Source organism: Danio rerio, chromosome 8 (genome assembly GCF_052040795.2).
Source record: "Danio rerio strain M-AB ecotype USA chromosome 8, GRCz13ab, whole genome shotgun sequence".
Taxonomy (NCBI): domain Eukaryota; kingdom Metazoa; phylum Chordata; class Actinopteri; order Cypriniformes; family Danionidae; genus Danio; species Danio rerio.
In genome coordinates this window covers 15,592,929-15,610,105 of record NC_141028.1, presented here as the reverse complement: position 1 = coordinate 15,610,105, position 17,177 = coordinate 15,592,929, and the positions used below count along the sequence as shown (strand labels likewise).

The window sequence follows — 17,177 nt, the reverse complement described above, 5'->3', positions numbered from 1 at the left end:
ATACTATTGTCATTGTTGTTATTAGGTAGACAGCTATTTATTAAATGTTAATTTAAAATTACTCAAATAACTCAGTTGTATAGTTTAAACCCGTTACTGTACTCTTCTTGCCAGCAAAAACATCAAAATCAAAATTGAGTCATCAGATAAACTCTTCATATATTTCCATCATTCTTTATCACCTAATTCTGATAACTGTCATTGTTATTAACCCCTCCTGTGATTTTTATTATTATTATTATTATTATTATTATTATTATTATTATTATTATTATTATTATTATATTATTATTATTATTATTATTAATAATATTATTATTAATATTATTATTATTATTTACTATTTTCCAAAATACCCCAAGTGCATTTTTCCCTTTGGCTGGTCAAAGTCTCGTTTCTTTTAGTTTGGCTGGAATAAAAGCTTGTTTTGACCACTGGCCTGGGTCAACATTTTATTAGCCCCTTTAAGAATTGTTTTTTATATGACTTGCTTAATTAACCTAGTTAAACCAGTTAATTTGCACTTTAAACTGAATACTAGTATCTTGCAAAACAAGTAAAAATACATGTTATGCACTGTCACCATGCAAAGAAAACAAATGAGTTGATAGAAATAATTAAAATGTTAAGCCACCGTTAAGCCACCCTCTGGAAATATTTTGAAAACAATATACTGTGCACATAAAACAAATAAAACACAGTTCAGGTGTTTAGAAAGCGTATATTTTATTTTGTTTGACCAGCAAACAAACGAGCAACAAATACGTAATATTCTTCGCCATATTGCGTTTATGTACGCAAACCGTGAAGAACAGCACAGACGGGCCCGAGTGAAGCTTTACGAAGCGGACTTCTTGAGTTTGGCGTGGCTCCACTCGTACCGTCGCTATTGAACTCACCTTGGTCAAGTACAAAAAGCAACACAGAGTGAACTGACAACACTGAGAGAGAACCGACGTCTGTCTGTCTGTGTCTACACACACACTTTGCTCAAAAGTTGGGGTTTTATATTTTTTTTAATAAATTTTTTTAAAGAAAATTATTCTGTTCATTCTGGCATTTATTAAATGCAAAAAAAAAAAAAAAGTTAAATATTTATTAAAATTGTAAATAACTTTTCTTATTGTATAGTTTCAAATGAAATTATTACTCCAATCATTATTGCTTATATTACTGTTACCATTGATAATAATAGTAGTTTATTTTAAAGAAACGCTTTAATGTTGTGCAAATGTAAGTAGTGTTGTGAGAAATGCACCAAAGTTACTGAGAAAACCTGTAATATTAAGTTTTAAAATTCAAATTAATAGCGGAATTTTTTCAATAGTCTACAGAACAAACCTAATTCCTAATTACCCTAACCTGCATAGTTAACCCAGTTAAGTCTTCATATGTCACTTTAAGCTGTATAGAAGTGTCTTGAAAAAAATCTAGTAAAATATTATTTACTGTCATCATGGCAAAGATAAAATAAATCAGTTATTAGATATTAGTTATTAAACTATTATGTTTAGAAATGTGTTGAAGAAATCTTCTCTCCGTTTAACAGAAATTTGTGGAAAAATTAACAGTGGCGCTAATAATTCTGACTTCAACTGTATTTGTTTTTTATTTTGCCTTATTTGTCTTTACATTTGTTTATTTGGCTTATTTTACAATGCTTGTTTGATTGTTGTTCGTGAAGCGCTTTGATTTGCATGTATAGGAAAAGTGCAATACAAATCAAATGTATTATTATTATTAACTGTATAGCAAGAGGCAATTTAATCATAACTTAATAAAACAGCTATGATAACATCAATATGTGGCTCTTTTTGGATTAGCTCTAGAAATTAAAAATGGAAAACAGCAAAAACGTTCGGACCATTGTTTTTGTTAACATCCCTCAAAATGGTCTAAATCAAAGATGCCCAAACTAGGGTTAAATTAGAGCATGGCTTTGATTTGGCCTGCCATCCTATCCAATGAGAGAGGGAGAATGATGGTTATGGTTTAGAGATGGTCAATTCAAATGAAATGTAACCCTTTGTTTGTTTGTTTTATTGTTAAAGGCTAACTCAGATTAAATGGTGTAGATGAATCAGACTTTGTTTAAATGTTGTCACCCGACAATGCAGAGACTTTGGTGAGCAAACCAAGTCAGAGGCAGATTCTGCTTGACTAGTGAGGCCAGCATTGAACTCCGCTGTGTTATAAATGTGATTGCTTTATGTTTTTCATTGCAATATGTTATTATAAAAAAGCTGTAATGCATTCATTTATTTGTTTTAAAGATATGTTTTCGATTTATTTTATATTTTAAAATATGAACATGGGGCGACGTAGTGGCGCAGTAGGTAGTGCTGTCGCCTCACAGCAAGAAGGTAGCTGGTTCAAACCTCGGCTCAGATGGCGTTACTGTGAGGAGTTTGCATGTTCTCCCTGCGTTCGCGTGTGTTTCCTCCAGATGCTCCAGTTTCCCCCACAGTCCAAAGACATGCGTACAGGTGAATTGGGTCAGCTAAATTGTCCAGTGTGTGTGTGTGTGTTTCCCAGAGATGGGTTGCGGCTGGAAGGGCATCCGCTGCGTAAAAACGTGCTGGATAAGTTGGTGGTTCATTCCGCTGTGGCAACCCCGGATTAATAAAGGGACTAAGCCGACAAGAAAATGAATGAATGAATGAATATGATGAACATTTTTTGGAAATTGCACATGGCAACTTTAATGTAATATAGTTTGGAATATTTGCCTTCACCCCACGGCTCTCAATGATATTTGGCTATTTATACGAAAAAGTTTGGGCACCCCTGGTCTACATATATCTATATATAAATGAATAGTGTGAGTAAAAATGAATGAATGCATAAAAAATAATTACAACAACATAGATACAATGGGGAAAATGTGCCTTTATTTATTTGAAAAGGTCTAAAAATAATAACAAAAAGAAACCTAAATTGGAAACAGTTTATAAAATTATGGTATAATAATAATAATAATAATAATAAATTAAACACAGATTTAATGAAAAAAGATGTGCATTTTATTTGAAAGTTGACAACTTAAATATTTAAGCAGAGCCGTAAAAAATTACTTTCGAAACAAAACGATTTACATACAACAAAGCCATTATTTAACATTTTTTTTTACACACTTGAAAAGATTTTGGCCAAGAGGCGAATGACAAATTAAACCACAGAATTATTCCTCCGGCAACAGGAATGAAAAACTAAACAAAAACAAGCCGATGCATTATACCATAAGAGCAGAATGCAACAAGCCGTTATAAGGCAAAAGTTAGTAGGTCTGCACACAGCAAGCACCACACGGGTATGAGTTAGCATTAGCATCCATCACCATCAAAACTGCAGAATGCTTCCTGCGTCTCCTCTCAGTGTGGTGCCGGTCGCAGTCACTGATAGTCTACGTCAGTCAAAATATTGCAAGTTTCCCTTAGCAATGTTGTTTCTACTGTTATAAAAATGACATCAATGTCTCATAATGACCTATGCATGCATCAGAGTGCAGCGTGTAACTAAAAAGAGACACTTGCAACATGGTGACGGGTTGTTTACCCACCGCAAATATCAATGATATGTGTTTAACTACTGAGAGTTCTGGAAGTATTTCATTTCCCCGGCACAAATAAACACCATGGCAAAGGCCTTGCATGTTTCATTAGTGTCCATTACTGCAAAAGTGTCACAAACGAATGCAAGTGCGTCTTAAAAAACGACCTCTTGTGCGTGATTGACTGGTCAAGACAGAAGCTCAGCCGAATGCTGGATAGCTGTTAGAAGAAAACACATCGAAATGGTCTTGTCTTCAGAATTGGTGTCTAAAAATCCACCTTTAAATTATCTTGTTCTCTATCTTTTCACACACACACACACACACACACACACACACACACACACACACACACACACACACACACACACACACACACACACACACACACACACACACACACACACACACACACACACACACACACACACACACACACACACACACACACACACACACACACACACACACACACACACACACACACACACACACACACACACACACACACACACACACACACACACACACACACACACACACACACACACAAATAAAAATGAGGAATGCTCTCCGACAACATTTGTGCCCTCAAAGCACTGTATGGAGGCTACGGGCATCAGACAGAAACGTAGGTCATTTAAAAATCAAATCAAATCAAATGAGAACGGACAATAAATACTACAGGACTGAGTGTTCAAAAATGAGGTCTGCATGAAGAATCAAATGACACACACTTTCCTTTCTTGCTTCCGTTTCTCTGCATGAATTACATGTGTGCTGGTCTTTCGGGTGGAGTTTCTGCTAGTTCTTTTCGTCTTGTCTTGGCTAGCATGAGCTGGTGTGTCGTCTGTGTGGAAGCTCTATTTGCTGGGCAGGTTCTGCAGGTACGTGAGGATGTGCTGGATCTTGACTAGTCGCTCTTTTAGTGTGGTCATGGAGAGGACAGAGAGCTGGTATCGTGGATCGACAGGAAGAACAGCCAGCAGCCACCAACAGCACGCTGGACCGTTAGGAGTGGCCTGGAAAACAAAGAAAGGGTGGTTAGAGATTTAGTTGAGCGATTTTTTTTATTGTTAACAAAAGTTTGTTAAAGGTGCCCTATAATCACAATCTGGGTATACCAAGGCATGGTAGAATAATGAGAGATCAGTATGGAAATGGGCATACTATGAGCCTCAGACACCAGTTTCCTCGTTCTCATGTAAATTCCAAGAGTGTAAAACCCCGGTGAACAATGGGCCAATTAGATGACAACACAAACTGTGACGAGACTCATGGACCATGTCCTCCTCATTTGCATGTATGCCTGCTTTAGGTCATTCATCCGGACCTGACAAGTAGCTCATATACAGCTCTGAGATGATCAAAAAGCTCTGAAATCATTCATCTGCACGCCACAGGCTGCATTTGATAAGTTAACGATTTCAAGTGACACAACAGTGATCATTTTCTTCCTTTAGTTATTTTAAGCGTATATTTCACTTATTATGTATGTGGGACTTTTTCTTTTGAAAACGTGAGCCCCAAATTGTTTACTGTGCATTACTACAGCATAAGACAAACTCGCCTCAGGACGCAAAATGCAGGACTTACAGATTCTACATTCATTCATCTCTACTCTGAAGAGGCATACGGTATGTTTAGTTACATATTTAGTTATTTTATCATGCTAATTGTGAAATTTGATGCATACGTTTCAACAAACACATGTAGACTGCTGAATCTTGTCAAATCCCTCAGCTCAACTGTTAACTGTTAACTATTAATTTCTGGCTGTGTTTTCTTTGACTGTGCTGTTCAAAATACAACTCAATACATCTCTAACACTCTCTTTCGTCAAGTTCAATTATATTGAACTTTATCCACAACAGATCTGGTAAGCAAAATAGGTTAACGTTATTGTGATTGAGTTTATATTTGTCTGTGTTCAACGTATATCGTGTGTGCTTATTAATATTCACAACACGAACCATATATGGTCAATCATGGACCTGATTCTAGGGGTATTTTATGGAGTAATAAATGAGCTTAAAAAACTGTTTCTGGAGATTTCCAGAATCTATAGACCTACTAAGTAGATGGCACCTTTAAAGGTGTCATTTTAAAATGAATAGTCATAATCTGTCATCATTTACTTAACTTTTACTTGTTCAAAACCTATTTCTGGTGAACACAAAAGAAGATATTTTGAAAAATGCGAGTTGCTGGGAGGCATTGACTTCTGTGGTAATTGTAAAGTCAATGGGTGCCAGCAACCAGCATTTTTCAAAATATCATCATTTGTGTTAAACAGAGGAAAAAACTAATGAGAAAGTATAAATGGTGATGTAATTATTATTCTTATTTATTTATTTTTATTAAGGGATGTATCGTTTTTCAGCTGTTTAGAAATTATTTTATATGTTGACTTATCCACTATTGGTTTTACAGTCATTTATATTATATTATATTATATTATATTATATTATATTATATTATATTATATTATATTATATTATATTATATTATATTATATTATATTATATTATACTGTTATTTATTATATTACGATAGTATATATTGTACATTAATAAATTCTCATTTTTAAAAGTGTAATTTTAATTAGTTAATAATGTTTACGTGACCAATGAGAGAACTGCTGTTACAGTATTTATTTATCTCTGCTAACTTAGTAGAAATGATAAATATAATATTACTGTAAAACATATGCAATTGTTGGTTGATGTTAGGATTAAAACTAACAGATACAACTTTTTATTTAACTGATGTATAACTATTTTTGGATTTAGGATTACCTGTTTATTTAATGTATCAGGAGTATTTTACACTGTTAGTTCGTGTTAACTAATACAGTTGACTAATGCTAACAAACAGAACCTTACTGTAAGGTGCTACTGGGAGTCAAAATACTTCTATTTAGATTAATTTTAGTTTTCAAATCATTTATATTTTTCATAAATGTTTTTACACTCAGGATTGTTTTATGCTATAAAAACTACCAAGAATAGTCTAAGAATTACTATCAAATGAACTCAACAAGCTAATTCCTGGTGTCCTCTTTTTACCTCACTATGACTATGCAGATCTAACTTCTTACATCACTGATGTGAGGTTTTACAGCTCTTATAACTCATGAGAAAGTTCTGAGCTGCATAAAGCTTTGTTTTAAATCTCAAACCATTAAAAAAGTGTGATTGCTCATCATATGACCCCTTAAATTTCATGCTCTACTTTGCAAAAAAAAAAAAAAAGAAAAAAAAAAAGAAATTAACGAGCAAAATAAAAGCTCAGGAAACATCAGTTCAAATCTCCATTTGCCCTCTAAAATCACATTTCTGACTACTGAAATCCAGCATATAGGGAAGTGTTTTGCTTTTGGAGCTTACACAAGCATATCATTTTCTGTATAATATTCAGAGCATGTCATTCCTTTTCTGGACAACGCCCTAATATGTTTACCAGACAGAGTGTTTGTGAGAGCTGCCAAATTCACTTCCGCTCTCTGTGACACACTTATGATGCAACTGCACTTATGTAAACGCAACCCTGAATCCACTTTGACCCATTTCCTCATGCTCAGGTTATTGTAGGGTAAAGACTTTTTTGGAGAGAGCTGGATTTGTTTTCAGTGAGCAGGATATATACCTGGATGTCTGCTTCTCTCTCAGGCATCGGCCCAAAGTGCTGCAGGATCTGGTTGCGGAAACGGTTCTCCAGGTTCTGGAACCATTTACGGGCCTGATCGTACACCTGATCGTGCAACACCTGCAGCTTCTTCAAATCTTCCTCATCGTTTACCTGCAATGCACAAACATCATTTCTCAATGTTATTATTCCTTTAATAACACAGTGCCTGTAATTCAAGATTTATTTACATTTTAGTAAGAGTACTAGAAAATAACATATGGGTTCCATACAAGATACTTGAACGAGAGCGCTTTAGTAAACAGTGTAAATTAGTGAAATGAATAGGAAAATCTACCAAGAGCAGCAGGAATTAAAAGTTATGTCAGAGTAAAACAAAAACTTCAGCAAAATATATTTAGCTTTTTTCGTACTTGCATGTTTTTAGGACTGAATCACAGATCACATTCTTTATTTATTTAATATAAAGGAGAGTAAATGTTGTAATAAAGTGGTTAAAACTTGGTCACATTTAAACAGAGTTCCTGTTTTTAAGTCAAACTCAAGACTTTAAGACCTTTTTAAGACTATTATGAATGAAAGTTCAGACTTTTACTGAGAAAACGCTAAGGATTTTTTGTTATGGCCAGTGGTACTTTTTTACACAGATATACACATTTACAGTAGTCAACATTTGAAGCGATTCATTACCTTTCATCAAAGATTACTTAAAACTACTAAACAAAGCCCATTACTGTATTAGGACAATTATGAAAAGATTCAAATGTTGACTACTGTATATATACAGTGCTCAGCATATATAACTACACCCCTCACAAATCTATCTTTTAAGTTATATTTTTAATAGGAAGCTATAGAAAATTAGATTTGTGCATATACATTAGTCAGTACTGAAGCCAAATCTGGAGCTTATCTAACAAAATAACTTACGATAATGGTCTAAAAACTAACTTTAATAGGAGGAAAAATTTTAGAAAAATTTAGTAGGCTGTAATTTTTTGTTATTGCAATTTTTAGCTTGAATTTGATTGCATTATCTTTCAATTTCTAAATAGGTTTGGTGACTAAAATAAAATTTTATTAAATATACACGTTTAATAAATCTGTTTTGTTTAAATTCACTAAAATACATTACCTATATTCACTGAGAAATGGACACAAATATTCATGTTCAAAATGGGCTGTACTCAAATATGCTAAACATCCAGGAGTGTATACCTTTGTATCCTGCAGATACTCAATGTTGGCGATACAGTATCCGTCTCTCATTCCACGCGAGAGGACGTGAAACCTCTTTCCTCCGATTGTGTCCACAACGGAGCGTCCGTCAGGGAGGAAATGCACACTGCGGATCTGAAGCATGCAGCCGTGATCCACAAACCTGAACACGTCATAATGAAATAATTAGCAAACAGACTCGCAAACCCACAAAATAAAAATTAAAAATAAATAAATATACACATAAAAAACGTACCCTTTCTGGGGGTCACTGATGCACATGCCGAACTGACGCGTCCCTGTTTCCATGCAGCGGCGGATCATGAGACGATATCGTGGCTCAAACACATGGAGCGGACAAGGCACAGTCGGGTAGGCCATGGTGCAAACAAAGATGGGCACATTCTTCGTTAAACTAGGGAAAGAACAATAACAGAGAGAAGAGATTGAGGGTGAGTTGTTATTAATGAAGTATGTTTCACACAGGTGAGTGGGTTTGACAAACCACCTGTAGAAACACTTCTCTCTAATAAAAACTAAATAACCCCCCGCCCATTACTCATTTAACACTATATTCTCAGAGCACTAAAGGTTGCTTTGTATAATTAGTAATTCTTATGTGTATTGCCTCTTGCTGAATCGCTGAATGCCTTGATATTAACGCCAAAAGATTAAGCCTGATTGTATGTCTGTTGAAAAAACACTAGAGAATGAGACACTGCCTGTTTTTTTTTCCTTTTAATAGTGATAAAATGCATGTGTTCAGTTTGCAAAACTTTGAAAATGTGTTATTTTTAATGCTGTTTGATCTGTTTTTGAGTGATAAATCCTAAGAGAATTAGATTACGCGCTCTTTTAAATTCCATACAATGATCAATGCAAATAAAACTTCTCATTAACATTTTAAAAATATATATATTTTTTGTGAATCTTATTTCATTAGGTTCTGTGTTGATTTGGATCTTGGTGGAAATTATTATGCACAACAAATGTACAGTACATTGAGCCTGGAATTAGTGCAGAGTCATCTTATGTAACACTTCAAAACAGAAATCATCAAACTATGAATTTGATTAGATCAGATGGTCATGAACAAAGCAGTTGTGCTAACTTACTCTGAGAGCTCTTTAGTTTCTTCTGCATGCAGTTTCACTCTTTCTGAATGCTCTTTGGGAAGATGCTGCTTAATGATGTTGTCCAGCACTTGTGTGACTGTGTACTTTCTAAAGGCAAGATACTGCAAGAACCAAAGTGAAGTGAAGAAGAAGAGAGAGAAAAGGAGAAAGATTATAGAAACATGAGTACAATGCACTTAATGAAAAGCATGTATGAACTGAATAAAAAAATGCTAATTGAAACCTAAATGTTAAATAATACTTATATGATTAGATTAAAAATATAATTTATGAACAATTGTAACTTTTTTGTACTAACATTTATTTGAAGTAATAAATTCTTTTAATTAACTTTAATATTTAAATGTTACATAAAATGAACATCCTATTTTCAGAAAAATATAAAATAATATTAATTAATACAAATGACTTGCATATATTTTTATATGTATATTTCTATTTTAGCTCTCTATTTTTTTTATAAAATAAAAAACATTTTAAAATAAAAACAATATTTTTTACCGTTAAACATTTACCATATAAACCTCACTAAAAATAAACAAATTGAGGATAATTCTGCCTGCAATAACTCATAATAATCTCATGATAGTAACTAATTTGCTACTTAAAACATTAATGCAATTATAATTACTTATTAAGATTAATTAGTTGAATGTTGCTTGCAATGCAAATAATGAAGGTTATGCATGGGATACAAACCTCTTTCAGGCTTTCTTTACACAGAGGGCACTGGGGATTATGGTCTAGACAGCGCTCCAGACAGTTTGTGCAGAATGTGTGACCACAAGGTGTCGTGACGGGCTGATAAAATAATCTAGAAAAGAGAAGAGATCATGTTGAGCTTTATTAAACAACAACTAGCACTTTTCATTTCAGTGAGGTAGTAGAACATGCATTTTTACAGAGACATCAGAAAAGCCATTTGACAGTTTTTTTAGTTTTCACTACAGGCTCTGGATTTAACTCATTTAAGCTAAAGCTCTATTGGTTCAGCTTTTATTTCATTAAGCAACAAACTAGCAGTACTTAATACATGTAACAGTGAATTGTGCATTATTTTTATTACCAATTTTAATGACAAAACTTATTTTGCTAGTGGACACAATTCTCATTTAAAACTTTCCATTTTAAAAAGTTGTAATGTTATATACAAAATTAATGAATCAATATAGAAAATAAAAATAATCAAGCAAATGCACAACAACTGAAACAAAATAAGTTGAAAGTCATTAAGAACTTTGTTTAAAATCTAATTATAAAATGATATTTTACATAATGTATTTGACATATACGAAATACTAACAAATAAAAAACACAAACTAAATCGATTTTATTTACAATAAATAAGTCTACTTTAAATCTAAAAATAAAATATAAAGATCATAAAATTCCAAAAAATACAAGACAATATTATTGCAGAGTAATATTTTTCTGCAGTTACTTAAAATTACTAACATTCTGTTGAACTTTAGGATTTCAAAAATATATAAATTTTAATATGAAGGAATTTAAAATACAAATTACTTATAATTATTATTTTAATTATCAATAATTTAATTATATTATAAATAATAAAACAAGCTAAATTATAATTAAATAAAATAGTAACATAATACAAATATTTGCAATAAATGGTCATTAATTTTTAAAAATAAAAATAACTTTAAATGCAAGTTAAATAGTAATGCCATATAACACATTTTTACTTAATTAAATGTAACAAATCCAATGCAGTTAATATGACTTTAAGTGATAACACATTCTCAAGTTTCTTAGAATAAAACTACACATCTTGAATCGTTGTATTATTCATCATACAGTACACACTAAATAAAAGCATCAGTTTGCTGATTATATGCCCTTGAATTCACTGAACGTGAAAGTCAGATTGACTTGAACACCACTCTTTCCTCACCTCATGCAGAGAGAGCATTCAAAATCGTTCGGGTCCAGCAGGTTTTTTGGCAGAGTTTGATGGGACTTGGCTTCCTCCATGACCACAGGAGTAGCAGCACTAGCGGTCACTGAAGGAGAAATGTTGAGGATTTGTTTAATTTTATTCATTTCCGACTCACTTCACAAATGGAAATGCAAAAGATAGCCTTGTATAGTTTGGTTTGCAGTCACTGAAAAACCACCAGTGTGTTTTAACACAGCGTTTGCACACTAAGTGTTGGCATCGTGCACTAGTCAGGGGGCACAACTTACCTAGCTGTTTTTTACATTTAGTGCTGTGGCTGTGTGCGATGCCGGGCCCTGCTTCAGACACGGAGAGCTTTCTCTTCAACAGTGCACCTTTATCTGGGTCACCCAGCTGAGGGGCGGAGCTAACTCTCTTAAGCCCCTCCTCCACAACTCCTCCAATCCCATGAATGCGCAGAGAGTGAGCTCTGCTGAGGCCAGAGCGCTCCAGACTTTCAGACCGACCTGCTTTCTGCACATGGAAAAAGAGAGACATTGGAGTATTAGGAGCTGCTCGTGTCACGGTCAACTACAGATTTATTTCTTTAGGTGACATATATGAATAGGGTTTAAAAAAAAAAAAAAAAAGTGTACAAATAGTTAGGGCTTTACAATATTGGAAACATTTGACATTGCAATGTTTTTTTAGAGCTTTTCTTACTTCAAGTTTTAGTCTTGATAAACAAGCTAAATAATTTGCAAGTGGGGGGAGGGGGGGTAAGGGGGTGAAGAAAGATTATTTTAATTACACAAATGGCAGATTATTTAGCTTTGTTTTCAGGAAAAACTCATTTGATTTTGACTTATTATTTCTGAAAATAAAACAATATTTTTCAATTGTCCAGAAAATGCTTCTTTATTTTTTGGATTTTAAGTTTAGACAAGAAACAAGACAAAAACTCAGAGTAAAATGTAAAAAATAAGTGTTAGAATATCAAACATTTTTGTTTCTGATATATTAATATAAATATGCAAATAAAAAATGTTTGAAATTTCTGATATTTCTAGCACAAAACGTACTAAAAATTTCTAATGAATGGTTTGACAGAGAGAATTTTGGGAATTTCTTTTTATCAATCCATTATTTTGAAAACTTTAAGAGAAAAACTTTAAGTAAAATAAAAAAATGTAATGCAGTGTACGAAGTTTCCGAAAAGGTTGTGGCAAATATACAAATCAAACATTTCTAGCACAAAACGTATTAAAAATTCCTGATTTAATTTTTGTATCATTATTTTTCCTTTCAGTTTTTTGTTTGTGTACTTGATGTTAAGTGTTGGCGTTTATTGTGCTAAGGGTGTCACTCTTGTTATACGTGATGCCACCATCATGTCAGAATGAATTGTCCCAAGGGGATTGATAAACCCTTAAACTAAACTAAACTATAGGTTTTTACAGATGGAATTTGGGGACTTTTTTTTTTGCTGCTGCAGGACAGACTGGTGTACCTCTGCTGTTTTAGGGAGCAGCTGTGCAGATGTTGTCCACATGTCAGACTGGTGCTGGTTTTGCATCTGGATTTGCTGGTTTTGTTCCTGGTTTTCGGACACCAGGGTTTTACTGCGCAAGTGAGAGCAAGTGTTGTGGGTCGTCTCTCTCAAACCAACCTTGACATTATCACTGGCTGGAGCCAACAGGTCATGCAAGATCTTAAGAGGAGAAGAGAAAAAGGAAACAAATGCATTTAGAAAACAATGTGGAGAAAAAAAGAGAATACTATAACTAATTAATCAAATAAATAAATAAATTAGAAACCATTTATTTGGGTATGTATACGAGTAAACATGTTAATATTTGACAAAATTCCTTGCAAAATTTAAATAAAAATATTACTATTTCGAACATTTTGCTTTAGAAATTAAGGTCAGATTAACAAAATGTTTTAAAGATCATTGTTTATTCCACCAAATATTGCATTCTAATTTTTTCTTAAGTTAAAACATTTGTATTGTGCCATCTTAAGCTTGTCTATAAATATAAACGTTTCTAAAACAAGGCAAAAATTAGGCATGTTTTGCACTCAAAAAAACCCAAACATTTTTACTTTACTTTACAACACTATATAATGCACACAACTTATCCTGTTTCATTCTGTTCAATAGAAAAATATTCAAGAAAATAGACTGCAGGAATTACAAGCAATCCTTGCAAACGTCATTCAGAGATTATGATTTGTCCTTTACAACCATTCGCAGGACTAAAGTAGGCCAAAGAGAAAAAAAAGCACCTAATTACATAAGAGTGTTTTAAGCCCTCTGTAAACACACACTCACACACACACACGCTCTTAAAGATACAGACTATGCAATGCTCCCAGCACAATCGGTGTGGTTTAACAGAAAGGCACAAGGCTTCACCAGTAATAATTACGTCGTATAATAGAATCATGGTCCAGCACTGATAGAAAACATCAGTTTGGCCACAGCACATTACAACAGCTTAACCTTCCAGGACACAAATAACTAGAAGTGTTTCTTGAGCACAGAACGGGTCAGTGTCCACTGCGCTGACCTCTGACTTATAAATCAACGCTATCGTGAGACCAAACCTACTGTGCCAACAATTGGCTTGATATAGTTCTGAATAAACTAAATGCAGGGCCACCGTTAGCTGACAAACCTGCATGTTGATGATAACCACAACAAATCAGCAAAACATGTTATACAACATTAAGATGCTGTGAGAAATTCTGTAACTTCCATAAAAAAAATACTAAATAACATAATTAAATTATTAGAATTGGGATAAATGGGATGCACTTTAAATTGATGACCGAGTTTAATTTAATATACTTAATATAATATAATATAATATAATATAATATAATATAATATAATATTCAGTATTATTAATTCATGTGTAGTTTGCGTATTTGTTTACATTTTATATTAATTTAATTATTTATTTATTTAATACTCATTGAAAATTTAAAATCATTTACAATAAATTTAATAAAAATAAATAAATGAAATAGAAAGTATATTAATTCAAGTGGGGTTTGCTTATTTATTTTTAATGGTACACTCATTTAAAATAATTTAAATAAAAATATAATATAATATTCAATACTATTTATTCATGTGTAGTTTGTTTATTTAATTTCATTTTATATGCATTTAATGAGTTATTATTTTAATATTATTTTTAAATTATTTTAAATAAATAAATAAAATGAAAATTAGTATATTTATTAATGTGGCGTTTGCTTATTTATTCATTCATGCAATTATTTTTGATGGTGAAAAATAAATATAATATAATATAATATAATATAATACTATTAATTCTTGTAGTGCTTGTCTATTTTTTAAATGTAATAAAAACATTTAAAATTACATTAAATAATAATAATAATTACATTAATTCATGTAGAGTTTGCTTATTTTTTATAAATACTATTTAATTTAAATTAAATTTAATTATTTTTATTACAGTGTAATTATTGTATATTAATGCAGGAGGAGATTGCTTATGTATTTATTTTTTTTAATGAAATAAAATTGATTAAATTGAATATTAAGTATATTAATTCATGTGGGGAATGCTTATTTATTTTTTAAAATGTAATACAAATAACTTAAAATTAAATGAGTATAATAATTCAAGTGGAAATTGCTTATTTAATTTACGTAATGGTTCCCTTATTTTAAAAAAAATTACTATTCTTTATTAATGTGGTGCTTGTTTTGTTCCTTTTTAAAATGGTGACCTATTTTAATTTATAAAATAAAAATGTATATAATAACACAATTTTAATATAATACTACTACTACTACTACTAATAATAATAATAATAACAATAATAATTATCATATTTCACTTTAGTTCTGACACAAAAATATAGGCTGCAATACCAAAGCCCAGACTTTAACATCCCTCTATTTACATATAAACAAAGAATTCCATCTCACCAGTTCCACCTCTCGTTTGGCCTGGTGGAAGTTTTCGTCCAATGCCAAACACTGAAGGAAGACTTGCAGGGATTCATCTACATGACCCATTTCTTGGAGAATTTTTGCTTTCTGGAAATAACCCTGCAGGAGAGAGGCAGAGCGGAGAGAGCTTAGCGTCCAGTCATGCAGATGTTTTTTGGGTTAATCTGACTGAGAGTCTAGTCAATGGTCTGAAGGCTAATAACAGAGGGAGACGCTGTGAGACGCAACAGCATTAATACACACTTGAATGACCCACATCCCTCAACCTGTCTGTATCTGCTGAGCTTATTTGGAAACATCCTGTATGCCTTACTCATGTGTTAAACTACATTTCCATAACAGGGTTTTCCACAACAACAGAAGAAACGAGAGATAATTTAACAAACAGTGCTCAGGTGAGGTGGTGCTGAAATTTACATTTAAAATAAATAATCAGATGGATGTTTCCCAGTCATGGGTTGCAGCTGGAAAGACATTCGCTGCGTAAAACATATGCTGGATAAGTTAGTAGTTCATTCGGCTGTGGCGAACCAAGATTAATAAAGAGACTAATGTAAAATGAATGAATGAATCTAAACGAATGACTTCTTTCCAAACAAAGCTATATGGTGAATTTATATTGTTATCACAATATAAATCGCAGCAAAACAAAATATCGCAATGTCAAGTTTTTTTAAATATTACTAGCCTTCCTTGGCATTTAATGCCATTATTTTCCTGCAAAAGTGTTTAGATGTTATAGAAACATTGTAGCAGTATAAATTGCAACCGAGACATATTTTTGTCAAAATATAAACATCAAAAGCAAATGATTGTTAAAATAAAACAAATTAAATAAAAATGTTGAACATAAACATATAAATAAAGCCTCGAATGCAAAGCTGGGTCTTAAATATACTAAAAAAAGTTCCTAGGCAAATGATCCCCCTTTAAACACTTTGAAGAATTTCCTGGTCTTTAGAATAAATGTATTTATTTATTTATGTTTTCTATTTTGATGTCTATTATTTGTTTTTTGTACTCTTTGAATGTTACCAAGCCCTTCATGTCAAATGATAACATATTGATTAAAGAATGTAACATAATGTATTCCCTCACTGTTAACTATATATCTGGAAGCTTTGTGTATCAAGAGGAAATGACCTTTTTGTATTAAGATGCACCTCTTTTGTATATTCCTTCTTTTAGATCTTGCCAAGCCTCTCATGTTAAATGATAGCATATGGACTGAACAAATATGGTAAACTCTGTTTTCTCACTGTTAACTCAGAAAGTCTGGAAAGATGTTTATTTTATTTTTATGTTGTTAGTTTTTTTTTCAATGCCATGGTATGGAAGAGGTAATGTACTACTTTAAATATTTATTTATTTATTAAGTTTTTGGATTTACAATTTAAAGTAAAAAGTTACATCTGTGTAAAATAAATTAAATAAACTTATACAAGAACATAATGTTTGCATTTTTAATTATGTTTAAATAAAATAAAATCAGAGGTTAAAATGGTAACAAAGCAACACACTAGTCCAAAAAAACAAAAACAAAAATATTTTTTGGTGTGTAGATCTAAATGATTATTAAAAAGCGAAAAAAAAAAGGAATTTAATTTTATTCACTTTAAAAAACACACACAAAAGCATTTTGCACATGTATTTTTAGTGGATCTTTCATAAATAAATGAAATAAACCCTTTTTGGTGGTGACCTAATGAGTGCAAATCTTTTTTTTTT

The 17,177-nt window shown here is 32.2% G+C and overlaps 1 protein-coding gene across 7 annotated transcripts in view; it reads right to left on the bottom strand.

Annotated features, from left to right (window-relative positions):
* Positions 1-2,869: 2,869 nt before the first annotated feature.
* lonrf1 (LON peptidase N-terminal domain and ring finger 1) overlaps positions 2,870-17,177 on the bottom strand; it is a 203,374-nt gene continuing 189,066 nt past the window's right edge. For 6 of the 7 annotated variants that reach the window (XM_087262622.2, XM_087262623.2, XM_087262621.2 and 3 more), the window contains 10 exons: positions 15,426-15,548; positions 12,963-13,163; positions 11,761-11,986; positions 11,468-11,576; positions 10,252-10,366; positions 9,532-9,653; positions 8,673-8,831; positions 8,417-8,579; positions 7,199-7,351; positions 3,001-4,572 (listed from right to left, as the gene is read on the bottom strand). In XM_087262622.2, the coding sequence (XP_087118748.1) occupies positions 4,414-4,572; positions 7,199-7,351; positions 8,417-8,579; positions 8,673-8,831; positions 9,532-9,653; positions 10,252-10,366; positions 11,468-11,576; positions 11,761-11,986; positions 12,963-13,163; positions 15,426-15,548 (1,530 nt within the window). In that variant the 3' untranslated portion in view covers positions 3,001-4,413. 7 annotated transcript variants of the gene reach the window in all.